Source organism: Sylvia atricapilla, chromosome 6, assembly GCF_009819655.1.
Source record: "Sylvia atricapilla isolate bSylAtr1 chromosome 6, bSylAtr1.pri, whole genome shotgun sequence".
Taxonomy (NCBI): Eukaryota; Metazoa; Chordata; class Aves; order Passeriformes; family Sylviidae; genus Sylvia; species Sylvia atricapilla.
The window spans coordinates 2,957,525-2,977,904 of NC_089145.1; the positions used below are offsets into that span (position 1 = coordinate 2,957,525).

The 20,380-nt window shown below is 37.9% G+C and overlaps 1 protein-coding gene across 1 annotated transcript in view; it reads right to left on the reverse strand.

Annotated features, from left to right (window-relative positions):
• Nucleotides 1-20,380, reverse strand: part of SPON1 (spondin 1) — a 178,949-nt gene that overhangs the window by 111,516 nt on the left and 47,053 nt on the right. Inside the window, exons 4-6 of the mRNA XM_066320483.1 lie at nt 11,279-11,352; nt 10,451-10,573; nt 6,645-6,793 (exon numbers count right to left, since the gene is read on the reverse strand). Coding sequence (XP_066176580.1) covers nt 6,645-6,793; nt 10,451-10,573; nt 11,279-11,352 — 346 coding nt within the window. The remainder of the gene's footprint in view (nt 1-6,644; nt 6,794-10,450; nt 10,574-11,278; nt 11,353-20,380) is intronic.

Here is a 20,380-nt window from a genome sequence, read left to right on the forward strand (position 1 = left end):
AAAAGGTGAGATATTTTAAAGTACTAAAATTAGCAAATAATGTCTAGCAATCCAATCATATTGTCCCAAACAGGTGACATTTCCTTGTGACTTTTATGTCTGTGTTCTGGGAAACTAAAATTATTGCATGCCACCCAAATGAATGGACCTACCAGGAGCAAGTGTTCCCTCCTCTAGCATTGCTTTGCTGCAATCCAGATAGATATCAAAGAGCCAGAGAAAATCTTCATAAGCTTTGATGGAACTCTTAGCTATTGCAGAGATGGAAAAAAGGGTAGAAATTTTGATTGGCCTTATTTCCACAAAAATTAGTATCAGAATTAACTGAGAATATGGGTCTTGGAGTAAAGCCTACTTTTTAATTTTTGGAGGGTCTGTCTTCTGAAAAAAAAAAAAAAATGTTTGAAGATCTTTTATTCAAAGAGAACCTGGTTACTGGATTTTACTGAAAAGGTGTGTTCCTCCCTGTTTTGTCAGAAATGGAGGGTCTGTGATGATTAGAAGAAAATAAGTGGCAAGGCAAATTGAGATAAATGAAGGAGAAAAATAAACGTTGAGCTAACTTAACACCATAACTCATTGTTTAGTTATGCAAATCATTTCATATCAATTACTGGGTAATTATTCAGAGGGCAAAATCTCAAAGACTCCCATAAAAGTTAGAGGTGTGAAACCTCTGGAATTCATTAACCAAGATGAGAGCTCACAAGGTGGAGTTTTAAAAATCAAGGTGCCTTACTGATGCATCAAATAGCAATGGCTGTTAAAAGCAAAGAAAATCAAGGCTTAAAAAAAAAGGTTTCGTTTTCCAAGTGTTATCTGTCCCTGTTTATTATCAGAAAGAAAGCCTTCAGCTGACAAAGGATGAGGGAAGGCAGAAGGAAATGAAGAAAAAACGACATTATTAACTAAGCCACTATTTTGCTAAAGTTTTGACCAAAGGCTAAATAAAAGTTCAAAACTCTGTTTTGGCGGGTGTTCCAAACAAGGGAGAGGATCACAATAATAGAAAAGCCATTCTGTACAAAATGTGTTCAACATCTGCCAGCTCTCACAACCTCACAGACAGAAGAAACACACATGGAGCAACCGTGGCACCAGGACTGTGCTCAAACCACTGAGAGTTTATCCCTAGCACAATGAGGTTTTCAGAGGACTCAAACACAAAGTTTTCTATGCAGTTTTTATTGGCCAAACTAGTAAAAGTGTGTTGAATCTTTCATGTTTTGGCCCAGAAAATAATACACTGCTTCAAAATGTTTTGTCAGAACTTAATTTTGTGAGAGTCATTACCTTCAATGGCTTTTAGACCAGCAAAAAAGTGTTTTGTGGCACAGAATGCAGCATCAGCTCATTTTTTATTAGAAAAGCACATCTCTATTATCATGAGATACTAAAAAAGAATGGAGTTGGGATGAACATTTTTTGTTGTTTTTTTAAAAGAAAACAACACCAGCTGAATCATTCTAATTACAGTTTCCAACAGAAGAATATTAAAGATGGAAGCCCCCCTAGAAGAGGTGTTCTGAGCCCTGTTGTATGAGTTATTTATTGGCACATAAAGCTTCTCTTTATGACATAAGTAGATGACTATTTCTTTCTGGCAGAAATACTTTATGAAATTTAGCACAGTATACAAGGGTTTCAAAATTTCTAATTACCAAAATGCCAGAGATTTTGAATAATTATATAAGGTATATCTTCCAAAAGGAAAGCATGATAAATCTACCATCCAGCCTTTTCAAAAGGCATTAAAAAGTGCCATAATTCACAGCAGAGTTGTACACACGGAGTGCAGAGGAGTCTAACTGAGCAAACAGAAGTCTAGAAGCCAATTTATGACTGAGCAGCTTGATCTGTCCAGAATTAGAATAAATACCCCATTAAAACCATGCTGTCAGGCTGTAACTAAAGTGGAAAGCATGCTGAGACAGAGTTCTGCTACTTCACCAAGTCCAAAACCACTGAAAATTTCTGTGGGCTTCTCACAGAAACCTAAAGGGGTTTAGGAGTGCCTGGAAGAGCAGCAGCCATGCTTTTCATATCAGGCTTTATGGCCATGATGATTTTCCTGTCTTTTCAACAGGGAGAGGCTGGTGCCTCTGGCATCTGGATAGGAACAAAAATGCCCTCGCTGAGGACAAGAGAAAGGGGCTCTGTGGGGGTGCTGATGCTGCTCACTGGAGGTTTGTTTGGTCAGGCAAAGGTGAAACATCCCAGGTGGCCAATTCCTTCTGGCTCCTTTGATATTCCTTCTGCTGAGTAACATCAGCAGCGGGAATATCAATATTAGTTCATGGCAAAATAACCTCAGTCCCTTCATACGTTCCAATCTCCTCCTCCAAGGAAGGCCAAGCTGCCATGTTGTCACTGATTTAGTTCCTTCAAACAAACACAGACTGAACTGATTTCAACAAAAATCAGCTTTCCCAAGTGCCATTCCCAGCCCAATTCCCAGGTATTGTCAGAGGTTTCCTGGTCTCTGAGGTGAAGTGTTCAGAGAGAATTTTCAGTTGTTCTGTCAAGCACAAGTCAACTGAGTTGAACCTCCCAGGCTGGCTGATTTTAACCTCCCTAAGCACACAATGACAGCTGATTTAAAATCAAACTTTTGAGCTTCTCTCAATAAACACAATAATTTGCCCAGTGCTATAATAAAAAAGTGATCAATAGCCTGCAGATTCCTCTTTGTAATTCAGGTGATTTACCAGCTTCAGCCAGGAAAATCTAATGACCCCATTCTTCTGTGGAAGAATACAGCACTGCCTTACAAAACAGGTCATAAAATGATAACTATTCAACTGAAATACTGAAATTACTTTTCAAAAAAAAAAAAAAATCAATCAATCAAGATGAATTCAACAATGAATTTACCTTAATTTTTCTCTTTTTCTTTTTTTAATTAAAAAAATCCAAATCGGGACTATTTTGTAAAGATAAATGTTTGCATGGAGTCATAACAAATGCATATTTTTTTCTACAGAATTTTTTGCTGTTTCAAGTTTCACCTTCAATTCACACAGACAATTTAAATTATCCTGTGTCTAAAACTTTACAGGCATCTTCCTGGAAAACTGAACTTGCTGTTCTGAAAGGTCTGGAGGCACTCTCAGCTTTCATCTGAGGATGCTGAAGACAATCTAAAAAGTCATCCTACTGACTGACATTTCAGAGGGCATTAAACCAAACCTGTAAGAATGTCACCTGTGGGTCCGTAGGGACCATGAAGACAGTTCACAGTGTATTTTTTGGAGAAAGATGCAAGCTTCAGAATATTACTTATCTTGGTTTAAAAAAGAACTGCTGGCAAAATGACTGAATATTTGTTCAGAAACAATTAGACAAAACCAAATTATTTCTCTCAAGGTGAGAGATATTTAAAACAATGTTTCTAGTTTAGTCTTTTTTCATCAGCCTAGGATATGAGAATTAGAATTACATTTTACTCCTTCTGATTAATGTTTTAACCATCTTGTTTGTTCATTTGTTTAAACAGAGCAATCCCAATTTGAATGTAGAATTTCCCTTTCAAATTCTGCATTCGTTTCCTATGAGTTTATCAAATAATGGGTTGGGGAGAAATCTGAATTTCTCAAAACCAAGTGAAAGTGTGAATATATCTCAGAGGTATGTGAGGTCAGTGCACATTCTTCCCCTCACATAATTCCTCTTCCAGCCTTTGTTTGTTCATTTATAACCCCTGAAGTCTAACGCATGAATTATCCCATTGTACACATCAACCACTTGACAGACTGTTTTAGTAAAACTCTTATGTGCCCTGGCTTTCCTTCCAGGCTGCCAGGAACAGTTTAACTAAAAGGCTGATTAGTTCCTTTAAGTTCTCCCAGATAAACAAACTACAGAGCGAGTTTACAGTGCCCAGGATCATCCATGCAAAAACCCTCCAGGGGCTCTTGGCAGTAGAGACACAAACCAGAGCAGCCCCAGGTGCCAGGGCAGGAAGAAAAGCTGCTGCTGATGCAGCATTCTGCCATACTGGGAGCAAAGTGTTCATGCCTCAGGATCTTTTATTTAATGGCACAGTAATTATTAACAAATAATTAACAAAGCTCCTTAACAAAGCTCCTTGAAAGAAAGACCTTTTGTTGTTGTTGTTGTTGGTTGTTTTATACACCGTAAATATTTTGGTGATAAAACGCAGAAACAATTAGGTTTTTTGGTTGGTTTTCTTGTTTTGTTTTGTTTTGTTTTGTTTTTCTTTAATAAGACCTTGGGTAATGCCAGTGACAGATGCTGGTAGCATAAATTCGTGTCCATGTGCTCACCTAAGAAACTGCCTACAATACTCAGCAGACACACAGTGGATTCCCAAATCCAAGTGTGGCTCTGGAAGAAGTGCATTTACTGCAGTGAGTGAGCTCTGAGTCCAGGCACCAGAATTAAACAAAAATTGCCTTTCCTGTGTTTTCAAAGACATCAAATCTGCTTGGAGGGTGATTTCAACGAATTGCATCCTTCCATTAACCCACAGCACAAGGCTGGTAGGACAGCAGAGAGGGGGAAAGGAAGGTAAAATCAGAAATGGAAAAGGAGCAAATAGATCCTGAGGAAGATTGCAACACATGGGGAAGGAAACAAGATTATCAAATTTCTGGGCAGGTAGGGATATTACAAGGAACAAAGTGCAATTAAAAATAAATAAATAAATAAAAATACCAGCTGACTTAAATGTCAGCAGATTAGCTCCTGGCATTACTTTGCTGTCTTGGTTGCAGAATTTTACCTCAAAATCTCTCAAAAATATTAGTGCAGCTTAAGTACACATTAAAAAAGAAAAAAAAAAAAAGTTGAACTCAAAAAAAAAAAAAAAAAACAAACTATGGCATTTGATGACATGCTGCACTGTTATAGGTGAGATTTAGTTAGAACAGCAGCTGGTTACTTGGATAAACTGACCCAGGAGAACCAGGGGAATTCCTGCAGGGTTGACATAATCACATATCCTGGTGCTAGAATTCACTGCAATGTTCACTAATTTCACGTTCAATCTCTGCAGCCCCTGAAATTGCAGACATTTATCTATTTGATGTACTCTAAAAGTCACAATCTCCTCTGATCTGAATCTCCTTTTTGCAAATACATGGCACATAATGACAAAGAAGACAGATTTGGAAAGCAGAGGCACGATTTTCATTTTTTTTCATACTCCCCTCAAATTCTGTGCCCTTCTCACAGTACTCAGCATGACCTTTCACAAGTGCACCCTTGCATGCTCCTCACCCAACACCTTCCTCTTGCTCCTGCTGCTTCAGGAGAAGACATAATCTTTGTACAGTCCCAATTCTGACGTGCCAAAGCCCTATTTATAAAGTATTCACCAAGACTCTATCAGAAATTATCTTCTTCCATAAAAAATTGCTGATTTTCTTCGTTCCACGTGGGCCTAGTATGAGAAAATATTGATTTCCCAAGTAAGCAGCAAAAAATGGTATGTTACATGTGGTTTATACAATACCCTGCTACAATTCTAATCCATCTGGGTTTATATTATATTGCTGGGATACAATCCAACCACTTTTCTGCATAGGATCAAGGCCTACTTTCTATTTCCAGGTATACCAAGGTTTATTATGGTTTAAAGAGACAATGTGTGCACGATCACATTTCACCCCACATTGAAATTGTTTTTTCCCCTTCGTATTCCTTTTCTATCCCTTTTATATATTAAGTTATAAGCTGGTTTTATTTTATTTTTCTTGGCTTTGGGAGTTCCCTTGTCAAATATACCAGCTGTTCTTGTACTGTGACTATATACACATAAGCATTACAAAAAAGCAAATTAAATTTAGCGCACAAAGCCTTTTGCTACACAAGTTTTCTCAGAACAGTCTTTCAGGTTGTTTGATACTGTTTATACAAATATAATTGATTTTTTTTTTTTTCATCTCTCAGTGTAACCCTGTATATACAACCTACCCTGGAGGTCTCAAAATACTGTCTCTTTAACATGCAGCAAAGAGGGAGAATGATTAATCAACAGTATCATCTTGAACTCTGTTTTTATTTTTGCTGACTCCATCTTCAGAATTGCCAAACGTAGGAAAGATCCACACAAATGTAGAAAAAGTGAAGAAAAGCACAGAGGGTTTCATGCATGTGTTCAACATTAAGGAAGAGATTATTTTCATTGTAGAAGGGATTATTAAGGAAAGAATGCTTGTGCTACATAAATAATGATGAACAGGGAAACGCAGCACTTTAGATATTTGTATAACTCAAAATGAGGTGATTCATCAAGAAGCAAAATGTAGCACCCTGCAAAGTGAATCTAAATGACAAATAATCATTCCCTATTTTAAGGCAGGGGTATTGCTTGCTGTCTTCAAAGTTTTCTTGTAAAAAAGTGTCTTCAAAATGAAGACAGAAAAGATGAGTTTCAGTTCGCTACCTCTGATTTATGCTTTACATGGCACACAGATTTTCAAAGTCCAGAATGCTGCAACTCACTTGTCCTTTCCTAGACAAAAACTCCTGCCAGGGTAGGAATGAATTGGAACAGACACACGGAACTCCTTCTCCACTGAACTGAGAATTACTCAGCGAAATCACCTTCACAGACACTGTCAATGTTCACAGGCCAAGGGAGTATCCTTTTTTTAAAGCATGCACTAAAATGCACCTACCTGCTGTCGAATTTCTTCTTCCATCTTCACTGGGGACCCCAGCTCTGCGACTTGCTTGACACCTTCACTGGCATATCCTCCGTACTCCCAGAGGATGTAGTTCTTGGAGTGAGAGCTACCAATGATGGCAGACCAGTGGTTGGTGCGTCCTTTCCGGGGGAAGAAACCAGAACAAATCAAACAACCATCAATACAGCCTCCAAGGAAAATTCCTGACTTCTAATAAAGCTCTGAAGTCCCCACTCCTGAGGCTTTTGCATGCTGTCACTTCTCACTACACCAATACACATCTCTAGAGCTGAAAGAACGAGCCAGTGACTGACTGAAATCGAACATAAAGCAGCCCCTCTAAACAAAGAGACTTAGAATAGACTTTTCCTACTAAAGTTCTCACTTTGGTAAGTTTAAGCAACCTTTAATATTAAGTTTCTATGTCAAATATTTTTGAGAAGGAAGCCTGCAAGGGGAGACTTCAGTAGTCACCCTCCGTTTTAAAAGCGAGTTTTTTTCCTTACTGAAGGCAGTGAAGATGCAAATTTTTGTGTGTTCACCTCTATATTCACTGAGTTTTCTTGCTCAGATTTCTTATAATGTAAGAGCTGTAGAGCTAAGCAAAAGGATTCCCATTCTTGCTTCTTGCCTTGTTGAACAACAACAACAAAAAAAGAAAAATAAAGAAAAAGATGTTAGGGAAGTATGATGGAATTGAAAAGGGAATTGAGCAGAAATAAGGAGTCACAGAAGTCCCACAGTCCTGGAAATAAAAATGAATTCACTTAAGTGTCAAATAACCTTCTGCAGATATATGGGCTTAAAGGAAAAGGGTGAGAAAATGAACTACTCACATAAGCAGACAGTCTGGTAACAAGGCTGAGACTGGAGGAGATGAGGGAGTCAGAATGATGGAGTGAGACAATATTTAACATTTTTCTTTGCAGTGCAAAAGGTAGAGAGCAGCACTAAAAAACAGCTGCAAACTGAATAAATGAATGAAAAATGAATAATGAAGTAAATAAAAGGAATGCAAATTTAAGACGTGAGAGGTGGAACAATGAAATTGGAAAGGACAGTGCAGAGAATTGTATAAAGTCCTGTGCAGGAACCTAATCATGGGAGAGTAGAAAATAGATTAGAAATAAAAAATGAACATCAACAGCAGGGGAAAGAAGCTAGAAAAATGTAGGAAGCAGAATAGATAGATGAGGGATATGGCCTAGCAGAGCAGCAAACAGAGCCCTCATAGCTTCCCTAGTCCTAAACTCGGACCAAAATACACTTCCAGAGCTCTGAATTACAGCAGCCCTGATGTTTTCAGAACCAACTAATGCAAATCAGTAATTGAGACCTCCTTCAGGAAAAAAACCAAAACTTCCCTGCTCCATAACTGAAGAGACCACAGCCTCAGGAGCTGGTTTCTTGACCTGAGGTCTACCAGCTGCTCCTTAAACACACAGTGGCACTGTGTCCATGCCCAGAGAGATGCTGGCACTCAGCCTTTGCCCATCCTCTGCTCCTGGCACGGGGGTCTGTCTGTCCCAAGGGCACAGACAGCAGCTCACCCCGAGGCACAGCCAGTGACACCAAGCAGCCCTCCCTAAAGGCTCTGCAGAGAAAGCTCCTGGCCCCCCTACCTGCCCAAAGGAGCTGCTCAAAGTCCTACCACACCCGCCCTCAAATTTTCACCAAACTCTGCTACATCTACCAATGTTTCACTCCTCACCTGGAGCCATCCATTTCTTGTGAGAACAAAGAGACAACTTGGTATTTCCTAAGCTTTGTCCTCTAACCATTAAAGAAACTTCTTGGCATGACATGATCTGAGCAGCACGAAGCCAGAGCTGGTTTGCATCCAATGTCACTCTCCAGGTCTTAAGACAGCAAGCAGAACACTGACAGCTCTCCAGTGCTGCTATTTCACTTCGTTCTTGTAGCTTTGAGTAGTTTCTCAGATTCTCAATACATCTATATGTGCATTTTTGCAGAAAAATTAAGACGATTTTTCCTCACAACACAAGAATTTATCCTCTGCCATATTTCATGGATGTGCCCGTATTATATCATGATGAAGAGCATATGGATTGCTGTTGTCAAAAATGGGTGGCACCCAGAGAAAATAAATGCTTTGCACAAAGTGCATGCTCTTCCAGGGTTTTTAAAAGCAAATCAGAAGAATAAAGAAAAGATGCAAAATAGAAAGTTTATGATCTGCTTTCTACTCCAACCTTATTGATGGTACAAGAATAGAGCAAAATTTTTATTGGCGGCTTGGCAAACAATTAGTGACTTACCACAGTCCCCAATAAATAACATTTTTTTAAGGTAATTGCTGCACAAGGCCAACCTTTTTAAGAATAATGCCAATGATTAGTTTTCATTTTTAACATCACTGTATCTGGATGAGATCTTTCCCTCGACTTTCAGAAATTATAATGCAAAATCTTATTAGCTGTTATTTCTGGGATTCATCGTGTAAGTATCAAATGGGCATTTTTTCACTTTTCCAGTTTAAGTAAAATACTGATTTAATTCACCATTTTGTAACTGGAGAGAGACAGCAGGTAAACTCTTGCAACTTGTTAATTTCCATCGTGCAGCCATACCTTTCATGAGTTCAGCGACTTTGATGTAAAAGAAAAGGCCATTTATCTCCAATATTACATCAGCAAGGCACAGTAACTTCATAGTTTTCAGTCTTTTCTCATGGCCTATTTCCAACCACTAGCTGAATCCATGCAAATAGTGCACATAAAGTTCACACTCAGCAGATATTTAAATCATCCAACAGCCTAAAAGAGCACTCCTGCAATTATTGGCTTTGCTTATTTTATCTCCCCCATACTATGCTGACCAATAGCATCTGAACAAACCTGTGCTTCAAACTCAACACAAGCAACATTGCTTAGGCTGTCACAACTGTGAGCTGACACAAACCATATTTGAGTTGTATGAGGATATTCTGACATTGTGACAATAAGAACTTTTTTTTTTAAATCAACATAAAAAAGCCTCTATATTAATCATAAGCCACAGAAAACATAATGAACTTTAAAGACCTATAAATGTGACTCATGTTCTTAAATACTTTCCTGGCCATTTTTCCCACAGGCTGTGGAGTCAGTAATGAAAGACCAAATGCATAATACACAATTTTGCAACTCCAGTTTTTTACAGATACTAGGGTAACTGCAGAAAGCAAACTTGCAACAAAGGTATTGATTCTGTAGTTCAGACACTTGAAAACCCAGAGAGGCCAAATTCAGAAGGTGTTTTTTTGTCCGGGTATTCAACCAACAAAGACAAAGAAGACAGAGTATTCTTATATCTAGATATACAGTTAATATCCTTGGGCAGCAAGATTCAAAACTCACTGAATTTAACTGAAATAATTCAAAATACTTTGAAGTAAAACAAACTAGGTAGATTGGCATAGCTGAAAAACCAACATATTAGTGTGATGCCTGTCCTTTGTGTCTTTTTTCTTAAAATCTTCTTTCCTACCTCTACATTACAAGTCATTCTAGGCTTTCAATCACAAAAAAAGAAAGGAACCTCTTTCTCCCCACAAAGATATCTTGCAAATACAATCTCAAACACACCATAGCTCAAAATGTCAGGCAAATCAATAGAATGTGCTGGTAATGTATAGTGCAGAAAGAGGCACTGATTTTCAACGCTGAGTGTCAGCAGGATCCCGTATCTGCCATAATTTACACTGCTGAGCTGTAAATAAGTGATGCTGTGTCACACAATCAGCCCCAACCCTCGTCAGGGTTTCTGTGTGGTACAAGGAAAAGAGTGATACTCACGTGGAAAATCTTTGGGATGTGTTTTTTCTGACCAGTTCCCATAAAAAGTCAGCCTGTACTTGGCAGTACCACAGGCACAACAGTCCAAAATCGGTTTGTCAGTCACACCTTCAGAGGCTGAGTCTGAAAAAGCATCAAAGTACCTGTTGGAAATGGCTGCAACTCCAAACCAGTGAGGACAGTGAAGCTCCCGTAATAAATACTCCAGAAAATAAATCCAAGTTAAACATGGGTTTGGGTCTTTTTAATTTAGTTTTAAGTTTACCATTAGGCTAAAAGACAACGCTGAAATATCTGTACCAAATTTATAAGTGGATGGAATTATTCAAATCCACAATTTTTTAATAGAAGTCATTAATATTTCAGTTATCTTCAGATTCAAAAAAGGGTTTCTTTCTGGTTGTTATCTGATAAGGACAAGATTCAGCTGATCTCAAAACACAATAGGCTCGAAATCTCTGAACAGACAAAGTAAATGAATTCTCCAGTGGGCTGCAATAACCAACTGCAACATTTAGGTTTGAGAAAGGATAAAACAGCCCAGGATTCAATAACAAAGTGCCCTGGAAACCAATGGATATCACACAAGGAGCAGGCAAAAAATTGCAAGTACCACATTTAAGGGAGAGGCAAGAAAGTTTGTATAAGATGGAGCATCTTATACAATGATAAGGAAGTGATAAGGAAGAATATAAGTGAATGGAAGATCCCAAATTGGAACCTGGATGAAACTGTCCAAGACCTCCACATTTTAGTTGGAGACAATGTGTTAAGAGAAAAATGTGAAACATGATGAGGAGGTCAGAAAGATATTTTACTTTATCTTACCTTGTTCACAAATTTTTTTGGTGAGGGAGCCTTCATCTTGAAAATAAATTATGCGCTTCTGCACAATACTGGCTCTACAAAGGGGAGGAAAACAAATTGAAATACTCAAAGATTTCTCAAATATTTGATTTCTCAAAGAAAAAAGAAAATGAGTGAAAAATGACTGCTAAAGCATGGTTATGCTTCCTTGTACTGACAATACAATACAAGATTACAGATAAGATAATTTTATTTCAACTTGCATTTCAATTTCATCACATTTTACAGAAGCCTGAAATATATTTACCTCTAGAGAAGTGGTCATGGGCATATGGTGAGGACCTGTGTTCTTGAAATGCATGACAGTCAACTGAGCATTCAATATTTCAGTCAAATCTTATATTAAAATACTGGAATTGTATTCCATTTCAGTCAAAAAATAGCACAGCTATAGTGAGCAGCTGTTCATAGGAAATTACATGGCATTCTAAAGAGATAAGTACTTCTGATATATGACAGCAACTCAGTGCAAATACCACGTAAAACAGAAGTTAGAAAAAAGGCTGGCATAAGGTAAAGTCTTTGAAAGCAATTCACAGGTTCCAAAAGACAAGCTGCTCTAAAATTAATTAAATCTGGAATATTTTATTGAGGCTTATAGTTCAAACAAAATGTAAATTTCTAAGCCTCGCTGCCTCAGTTCCTCAGTTTAGGAGGCTGGATAGATTTAGTGCCAAATAAACTTTGACTACCTCCTTTGACTGTTTTTGACTATAAAAATTTAATTCACATGTAAACTTTATCCTCCTTCCATAAGAAAGCAGATTTTAGTTAAATTCAAAGGCAATCTATGGACAGAGAGCCTCCTGAGGACAACACGCTTTGGGAGCTGGCACTGTTCCTTGTTTACCAGCACAAGCACACATTCTTCTAGCAACATTTTGTACCATCACTTCTATTTAACACTCTAAACAGCAAGGGCCAAGTTCTTGTCTTGCTTCAGTATTAGTCAAATAATTATCTTAATCTGTCTAGAGCTATTCCTCACTCGTGAGAAGAAAAGCAAGACTGTATATGCTTAGATGTGTTGTTGCAGTCTTGTAACCTGCCTTTGACAACGTCCCAGCCGTAAAATTATCAAAAATGAGATGCAGATTTGCTGTGCTTTCTTTGCCAAGAGGCAAGGCCAGGGTAGGAGAGGAAGGAATCCTTCTTTTCACCTTACAAAGCACCAGGGAGAATAACAAAGAACAGGCTTTTGCAAACCTCTTAAAGCTACATCAACCTGAAAAGGGTGCAAAAAACACTTAGTCCTTTATGAGAAACCTTTTTCAGGGTTTCTAGCAAGAAATAAAGGGGAAAAGAATGGAACAAACGTAACTACCAGAACAACTACCAGGAAGAGTAAGAGCCTAATGGCCAGCCTCTGACAGTGGCATGCTCCTTAGCATTTCCAGCCTTCAAATTGAAAGCCAAAGCCAAATTTAAAGACTTTTTGGATGCAAGGAGACAGAAAGTGAGGACACAGGAAATGCTATACATATATAAGGAAAACCTCTCTCACCATAAGGATAATCGAAGAGTTTTAGCCCTGGAATGGGCTGCTTAGACAGTTTGTGCAACATCCATCTCTGGAAATATTCAAACCTTGATCAGATCCATGCCTAGGCAACCTACTGAGGGAACAACCAAACTGAGGTTCAACACCTACTTCAAGCAGAACGGACTACATGACTTCCAGAAGTCCCTTCCAATCTAAATTATTCTCTTATCTCAATCCAACCAAATACAAAATCAGCTGTTTGATAAAGATCTCAGTTCTGCAGATAACAAAGGTATTACTGGTATTTGAGAAGCAGTTACTAGTTATTCTAGAAAAAAGGAAAATAGAGAAAGATTGTTTGAAGCCTGAAATGTACTTGTATTATTCTTTTTGCTGCAGTTAGCTTGTCACTGTAAAATGTCAAGGGAACAGTTCCTTTTCTAATAACAAAAGCTTCACAGCTTTCTGAGTCATTGTCTCTTCAGCTGTGTTTGAAACTATACAGTGAGCCAATAATTTAAATGGGAGGTTTTGTACTGATTCCAAATGCACCAGGGCGGGCACATTATATGGCTGCATAAATATCAAAAGCAGGCACAGAACTCTACAAATACTCAATTGTAAATCTCTTTAAAATATTAACTGTTTTAATAATCAGCTTCTAGACAGAACACAGATCAAAACATCTGCTCAGTGTATTTGCTAGCATTTATAGCTACTTTTGTTCCCCTGGGGTTTTTTTTCTTGGACATAATTTTTATTCTTCTATAGAAGTTCTGATCTTTGGACTAAGGATTCTTTCCTTTGGCTTCAAGGCTTCAAAAAAACCCACTAACAATGGAATGGTGAACTTTTGGAGAGAGGCAAGAAAGCTTTTAAGAATTTGCACAAGGTACACATCTGTTTTATTTACATAAATCCTTCCCAGCACTTCAAACGTCCAGTGCTGTCTGAGCTTAATGGGAAAGGAGCAATCCAATTGCTTTCTCTCCCATATTAATATATAAAAGTGGATCTTCAATTTCTTGATTTTCTTGTTGACTTTTTTCTCTCTGACTATCAGAAAATGACAGATAAAGGAAGAAGGAAATAAATTTGACTCAAAAATCCTGTTTGTTTCCCATTTTCTTAAGGCAAGGCTTCTGGATTTGTGCTAAAGCTTTTCCATCATCAAACTAAGTAGCAAAACTGTAAGGTAAAGGCATTTCTACATCTGAAATCATCTGCTTTAATAAAGAAAACCAAACAAATGAATTGTCAAAAATGTGTCAATATTTCTGTTTTTTAGTTCTCACATGAAAAGGAAAGAATATCTGGTTAGATAATATTTTATAATATTTGCTTTGGCAATACCCCTTTGGAATGTCCCTGTCACAGCTTGGTTTGGTCCCACCATATCTGTGGGCAGTGGGGAAAAAACTGCCTGGAAAAGCTTCCATGGATTAAGAAAGTCCCTCTGCAGCCCAGTTCCACAACAATTGTACCATCCTCCTGTGAAAAGCTCTGCCAAAAACACAGAAATGGCATTTGGGATGTTAAGAAACAGGAAATGTCATAAACCATAAAAATTCAGGCCAGCCTTAGGAATGCTCCAGTTCATACCAGAAACAGAGGAGTCAGTTTGAGGTTTTTTCATTCTCTCTTTTGTTTTTTTTCTTTTTTTTTTTTCTTTTTTCCCATAGAAACAGCTTTAGATTGTTTTCCTCATCCTTTTGTCAAATCCTAGCATGAAAAGAAATACTCTTATTTTAAATTACCTCCGTGGGTGTAGTGATGTGACAAAAGAAGTAAGGAAGAGGATTTGTAAGAATTGTTCCCATGACATTTTTTAAGCTTACATCAAAACCATTAAGTACAATATTAGAGTTACATTCGAATAAAACAGGTTTTGTAGAGCTGGTGAGGATACTCCAAGCTTTACCTGAGTGTTGAGAAATAATCTACAGAGTTGCAGATAAGACACTTTTCCTGCTCTGTATTACCTGTGAGTTAAACTTGTCTTGCCCTTCTAGCTATCAAAATTATTTCCTTTAATTACTCCATGCCTCACTGATTTAATTACAGTATGATAAGTTGTTTCCCCCTCCCAGAAAGCTACTGAGAACAATTAACAGGATGTTAAGTTTGTTTTCTTTTTTGGGGGGTTTGTTAGGGGTTTTTTTGAGAGAATTTCTAAATATAGCATTGACTTTAGCATTAGAAAGTGATGTGAAAACCACGAATTTACATCTACTGCAATTTTGTTGATGCTGCTGGGTTTGGTCATTCTAATGCATTATTTAGGATGTTCTCATTTTATTTTCTTCTATGTTGTCTTTTTAAAAAAGCCAGTCCTGTGTTTCTGACAAGCACTTACAAGATCAGGGAAAATACAACCTCCCAGAAGTTTTTCAACAATATTTACTTCTCTTTCCAAAATTTAGGAGACTTTAATTAAATAGAAATTAAAACTCCTCTGGAAGCCTATACAACTGTTTAGTCAATAGATGTCCAGCAATTTTTTACACTGATTGTATATTTGAAAACCACAATCCTCAAAATATTTTTTTCTTTAGGAAAGTGTGGTGTCTCAGCCACGACAGGCTCCATCTACACCAGAATCTGTCAGTTGCCATCACTGACAAGGGCCAGCTTTCTAAAAATTTGCAGCAAACTGTTTCTTTTTTTAATGCATAACTTAGAAGCTAAAACAAAAGCTGCATTTTTTGTTGTCATTTTGTGGGGGTTGTTCTTTAGTTTGTTTTTAAGTGTGTTTTTAACACAGCTTAAACCACCCGATCAGACTTGATGTTGAATAAAACACAGTAATAGTAAGATGAAGTTTACCAGTGTTGCCATAATTCCACATTTACATCCCTGCACAAGGCGAGGATCTTTTCTTCAGCAGATTAGTCCCATGAAAAACAATAAAACATGACCACTTCTAAAAGCTTCAGTACATAAATACGCATCAGATTATCCTTGTTTAGTTTTATTTTTTCAACATTTCACATGTACTGTCAGAAAATACAATTCAGAGAAACGCCACGGCAAGAGCTGCAAAGATTTTCTTACCAGTTTCCTCTCGCTTCCAAATCCTTTTGGTGTCTTTTGGCAGCCACACTTGGGGCTGCCACCACACACCTACGCGGGGGCTCACTGACTTCAGGACTAATTTGTCCATCATAATCAGTATATGAATACAATACAACAAAAAGCTCTGGGGGTAACCACAGCTATAGGTGCTGCTATCATCTGTTTTTCCTCAAATTCTCTCTGCTCTTTGCTTGAATGGCCACAGGACATAAATACAAAACTAAAATCTTCAGGATAAAACTCTGTACTGACACGATAATTTCTGACAGGAACACAACGCCTGTTACTTGCAAGAAAAACCCCAAAAGAAACGAAAAAAAAAAAAAAAAATCACTCGAAGCCCATTGCTGTTTATGGGCTATATCTTCACTTCACTTTTATAGTCCCCACTTTTTGCAGCAATCTCTTTAAATTTCAGAGCTAAGCATTATAAATTATACTGCAAAGGCAAGTCAGAACAGATTGGATAGGATTGAGTGTTTGGAGGATGGATTTATCTTGTTATCCTAAGTAGTGCTTTTATAGAGTAGATGGAAACAATCTACCAAAGGTGGGACTAAAGGGTTTTTTCCAGGCTAGTGAGCCCAAAGTCTTATTATCTGATAACTCAGCTGACTTGTGATAAGAACCAACACCAAGCACCTGTGTGCTAACTAACAAACCCTAAAAACAAAATGAAAAATAAAGCGAAATAAAAAACCCTTATTGAGCTGCATTTTATTTCTGTTTAAGGTCTCTGCAACTTGTAGAACACTCAGCCACTTGCACGGGGAACTTAAACACTTCATTTCTCTGGCTGTTCAAACCATGCCCCTCTTGCCAGCCTGTGTGACCTGATCTGGCAGGATGGGGAAGAAAACAAACCACACAGGCAAAGGCCACATCTCAAACCCTCACATATGTTCCTTCACCTGTCCCCAAGTTCCTACTTGACTTGAGGTCACTGCTCAACCTCCTTTAACAAGAAGAATTTTGCCATTATTGCACAGCCCACATGGGCAGCTGAGACACAGCAAAAGCATATTTCCCCTTTTACAGCGTAGCTTTTATAATCTTTATATTCCACTCATATTGCCCTCTACACTTGAATCACCTTCTCCCACTCCAGGATGGGGCAGTAAAAAAAGAATCACCACATTATTTATATATTAAAAAAAAACAACGACAACAGCAACAACAAAAATGAACCCAAAAGAATTAAAATTTAAGCATGACCAGGAGTGTCCAGTTAATGAAGCCTGAAAAAAATTCCCAAAAAATTTGAAAAATTGTTCTAAATTTTTAATATTTATAAAGCATGAAGTAAAAGAATTTGAAGATGAAACAAAAATAACAGAGCTGTCATTCTCCTATTATTGTTTTAAAAGTTTTCAACTAGCAATATAATGAAATTATGTTTAAATGAGTAAATTATTTGCTTGAACAGAAAATAATTTATTTGTCAAAAGCAATACCCTAACAAAATCCACCCATTCATTAAATACTGATTAGTGCACAGTCAGTAGGAGGAATCTAGACTGGAACAAAGTATTTGATGTTTTCAAATCTGAAAAAAAAAAATCTTCACTTCATTTGAATTGACAGGAGCCTGAAGGTGTCACAATTAATGGAACAAATTAACACCCAGTGAAACAAAGATAATTTAATATTAAAATGCTTAATCCTGCTTCTTAAAAGAGACCTGACTGTTGTTAACAGATTTCCCTGAGGAAGTTTTTGATGCAGTGTCTTTAGTACTTGAGGCTAAGGAGTAGAACTGGAGCCATCAGAAGAGACCTGTCAGTTCTTTAGTGCAGCCGAGACACAGATCTCATCTGTCAAGAATTAAGACACAGATCTCATCTACCTGGGCTCTTCTGAGAGCTCTCCCTGACAGCTGGGACTGCACAGCCTACTGAACATCCAGCCACATCATGCCAGGGTGTTTATGCTGAAAGACAGGACTGCAGGGACAGGAAAGAAAATAAAGGATCAATAACAGTGTTGTTATTGGTAACTTTTCCACTTCCCTCATCCTCAGAGGGCAGCATATCGGGAAGACTGCAAATTCAAATTGCATTTAAGAAATAGCTGAAAGACCACCTTGCTCATGCAACATGTAATTATCAAAGAAATATTGAATTAATCCATGAAATTCCTCTGCATTATTAGGGTTATTTTAAGCAAGCCTCTCTGCCTACCTGTTGTTTAATGCCTGTTAATGGCTAAGAACAGTGTTAGAGCAGTGCCTTGAGCTCCTACAATTGTTCTGCTTGCTGAAGTCCTTGCTATAGAGATTTGTAGCAAATATTGTTGCCAAACTTTGGAACATAGGTGTTGTGATAAGTTAGCTGAGACTCTATGCTCCTTATGGAAGGAAAAGCCAATTCCTTGTTTTCACAACTCATTTTATACAGTTTTTACAGACCTCGTGTGCAACTTGAATTGGCTAATGGCTTGCTTGCCAATTACTCTACTGGTTAGTAAAAGATATTTTACTTGTCTGTCAAATATCTCTATTTTTGTATTGTTTAGATATTGTCTTTACTGATTTTCATGAGATAAATCTCTTATCATTGCAGGTGCATTTATTTTTTAGCCCAAGAATAGGTGGTTATGTTAACAAGTTTTCATACCAAGACTGTTTTGGCATGGGAACTTATAAATTGCTGAACTACACTTAGAAGAGACGACAGGGTAGCCATTAATTTAATAGAGCAGGCCTGATTTTATGAGGCCTTTCTTTTAGAATTCTTCTACCTGTCACGACACACAGGTTTTTGGAGAATGCAACGGCAGGGAACCTGTACATCAGGGTCTTTGGTTTTTTGCACTTCAGCCCTAAAAATGCCAAAATCCTACAGCCTTCTCATGGCTGCTTCGCTGCCAGCTCCAGTGGCACTGATTGCACTTTGGCTACATCAGAGCAAGTAAATGATGGAAAAAGATTTCTCTCAACACAAGAAAATCACAAAAAGACTCTCAGGGATAAGGAAATAGCAGTGTTGAAAGGTACAGAAACAGATTAGGAAATGGATCAATAAATGCCCAAGACATGCACAGGAAGGGTGAGAACAGAGCCCAGGCACATCTCTGCTGCAGCAGCGGATTGTCAGACTGTGGGTGTGATTATATTGAAATCATAGACATTAACCCCCCAAACCACTCCGGGCTAATGAAACTCCTTGGAAGATTGTGATTCCTTTTCACGGTGATTTTAAAGCATTTTCTACACAAAAACATACAGCAGGGAGAGGAAACAAACCCTACAGTCTCAAGAAGCTTTTTGCCTCAGTGGGGTTCCTGAAGTCTCACTGATCCGGATAAAGGTCAGCATTTCATAGAGGAAGTGATTACAACTGTGCTTAGAGGAGCAGGGATTAAGCAAAAGATCCAGAGTCTGTATCTCCCTCAATCATCAGGACAAGGAGAGCACATGAATAAGACTATTACAGGAGCATTGTGAACAGTAGCAAGCAGTAATGACAGGGATTAGAATGATAAATCACCCTTTATATTGAGAAGCAGGCATAGACTAGGAGCTGGAGTTCAGCCCTACCACGTTTTATTTGGAACAAAAGTGCAGTTAATCAGATTCTTAAACTTCATTAGAAACTCCAAGAGGGAGAAGTTTTGATGTGGATAATTGAAATACACCAAGTGTGATTAGAGATACAGGAGGAAATAGAGCTTTTCATTGCTCAGAGTTTGTGGAGAAAAGCTGGGGCCCCTTCAGACACCTGTATGGGACATAGGTGAATCCATTATGGGTTTGAGATTGAGAGCCATGCAGTGCCATCTAAACATTTCCAAATGTTGGTCCAGGCTTTGAAACTGAAGCAACAAGGAAAACAAATTTCCTGATCTTCTAGACAAAAATGTAAGGTGTAACTATGTGACTATGTTTATTGTAGTGGCGAGTCATTTGTTCCCACCAAACAATCGAACTGAAAACGAGGCAGGAAAAAAAAAATGCATGTTTTAAAAACTAAAACCATAAAATTACCAGATACACTGATGAGGAGGATGTTTGGAAAGCCTAGATGTGTCCCACAGTCCTGTGCTTCTGTTTGGTGACACTCTAGTGACACATGACTGACCTTCTCCTGAAATCAATTACCAGCTTCAGATTCACTTAATCAGAACAGGACCTGCAGCCTGAATTTCTTATGAGGTGTGAGTGGCCACTGGAAAACCAGAAAATTATAAGGACAGCACTTAGAACTTTATTCTCACTGAGCCAAGTCACTTACTGAAAAAGACAATGCAGACAACACATATCCAAGTACCTGTCAAATTTCCCTCCTCTTCAGTTTAGCTTTATTTTACTTACTTGCCTGAACATATTTAGCATGTTGTAAGCGGAATTGTGTTGCATAAATACAGATTACTATTATAAAAGCAGAAAGAATGATAACTATTTGTGTTTCTTCACCATATTGAAGACAATGTTTTGGCCACAATTCATTCAGGGAAATTAGAAAAATGCCTTTTGTTAATATTTTGCTGTCTAAATTAAACGTGAT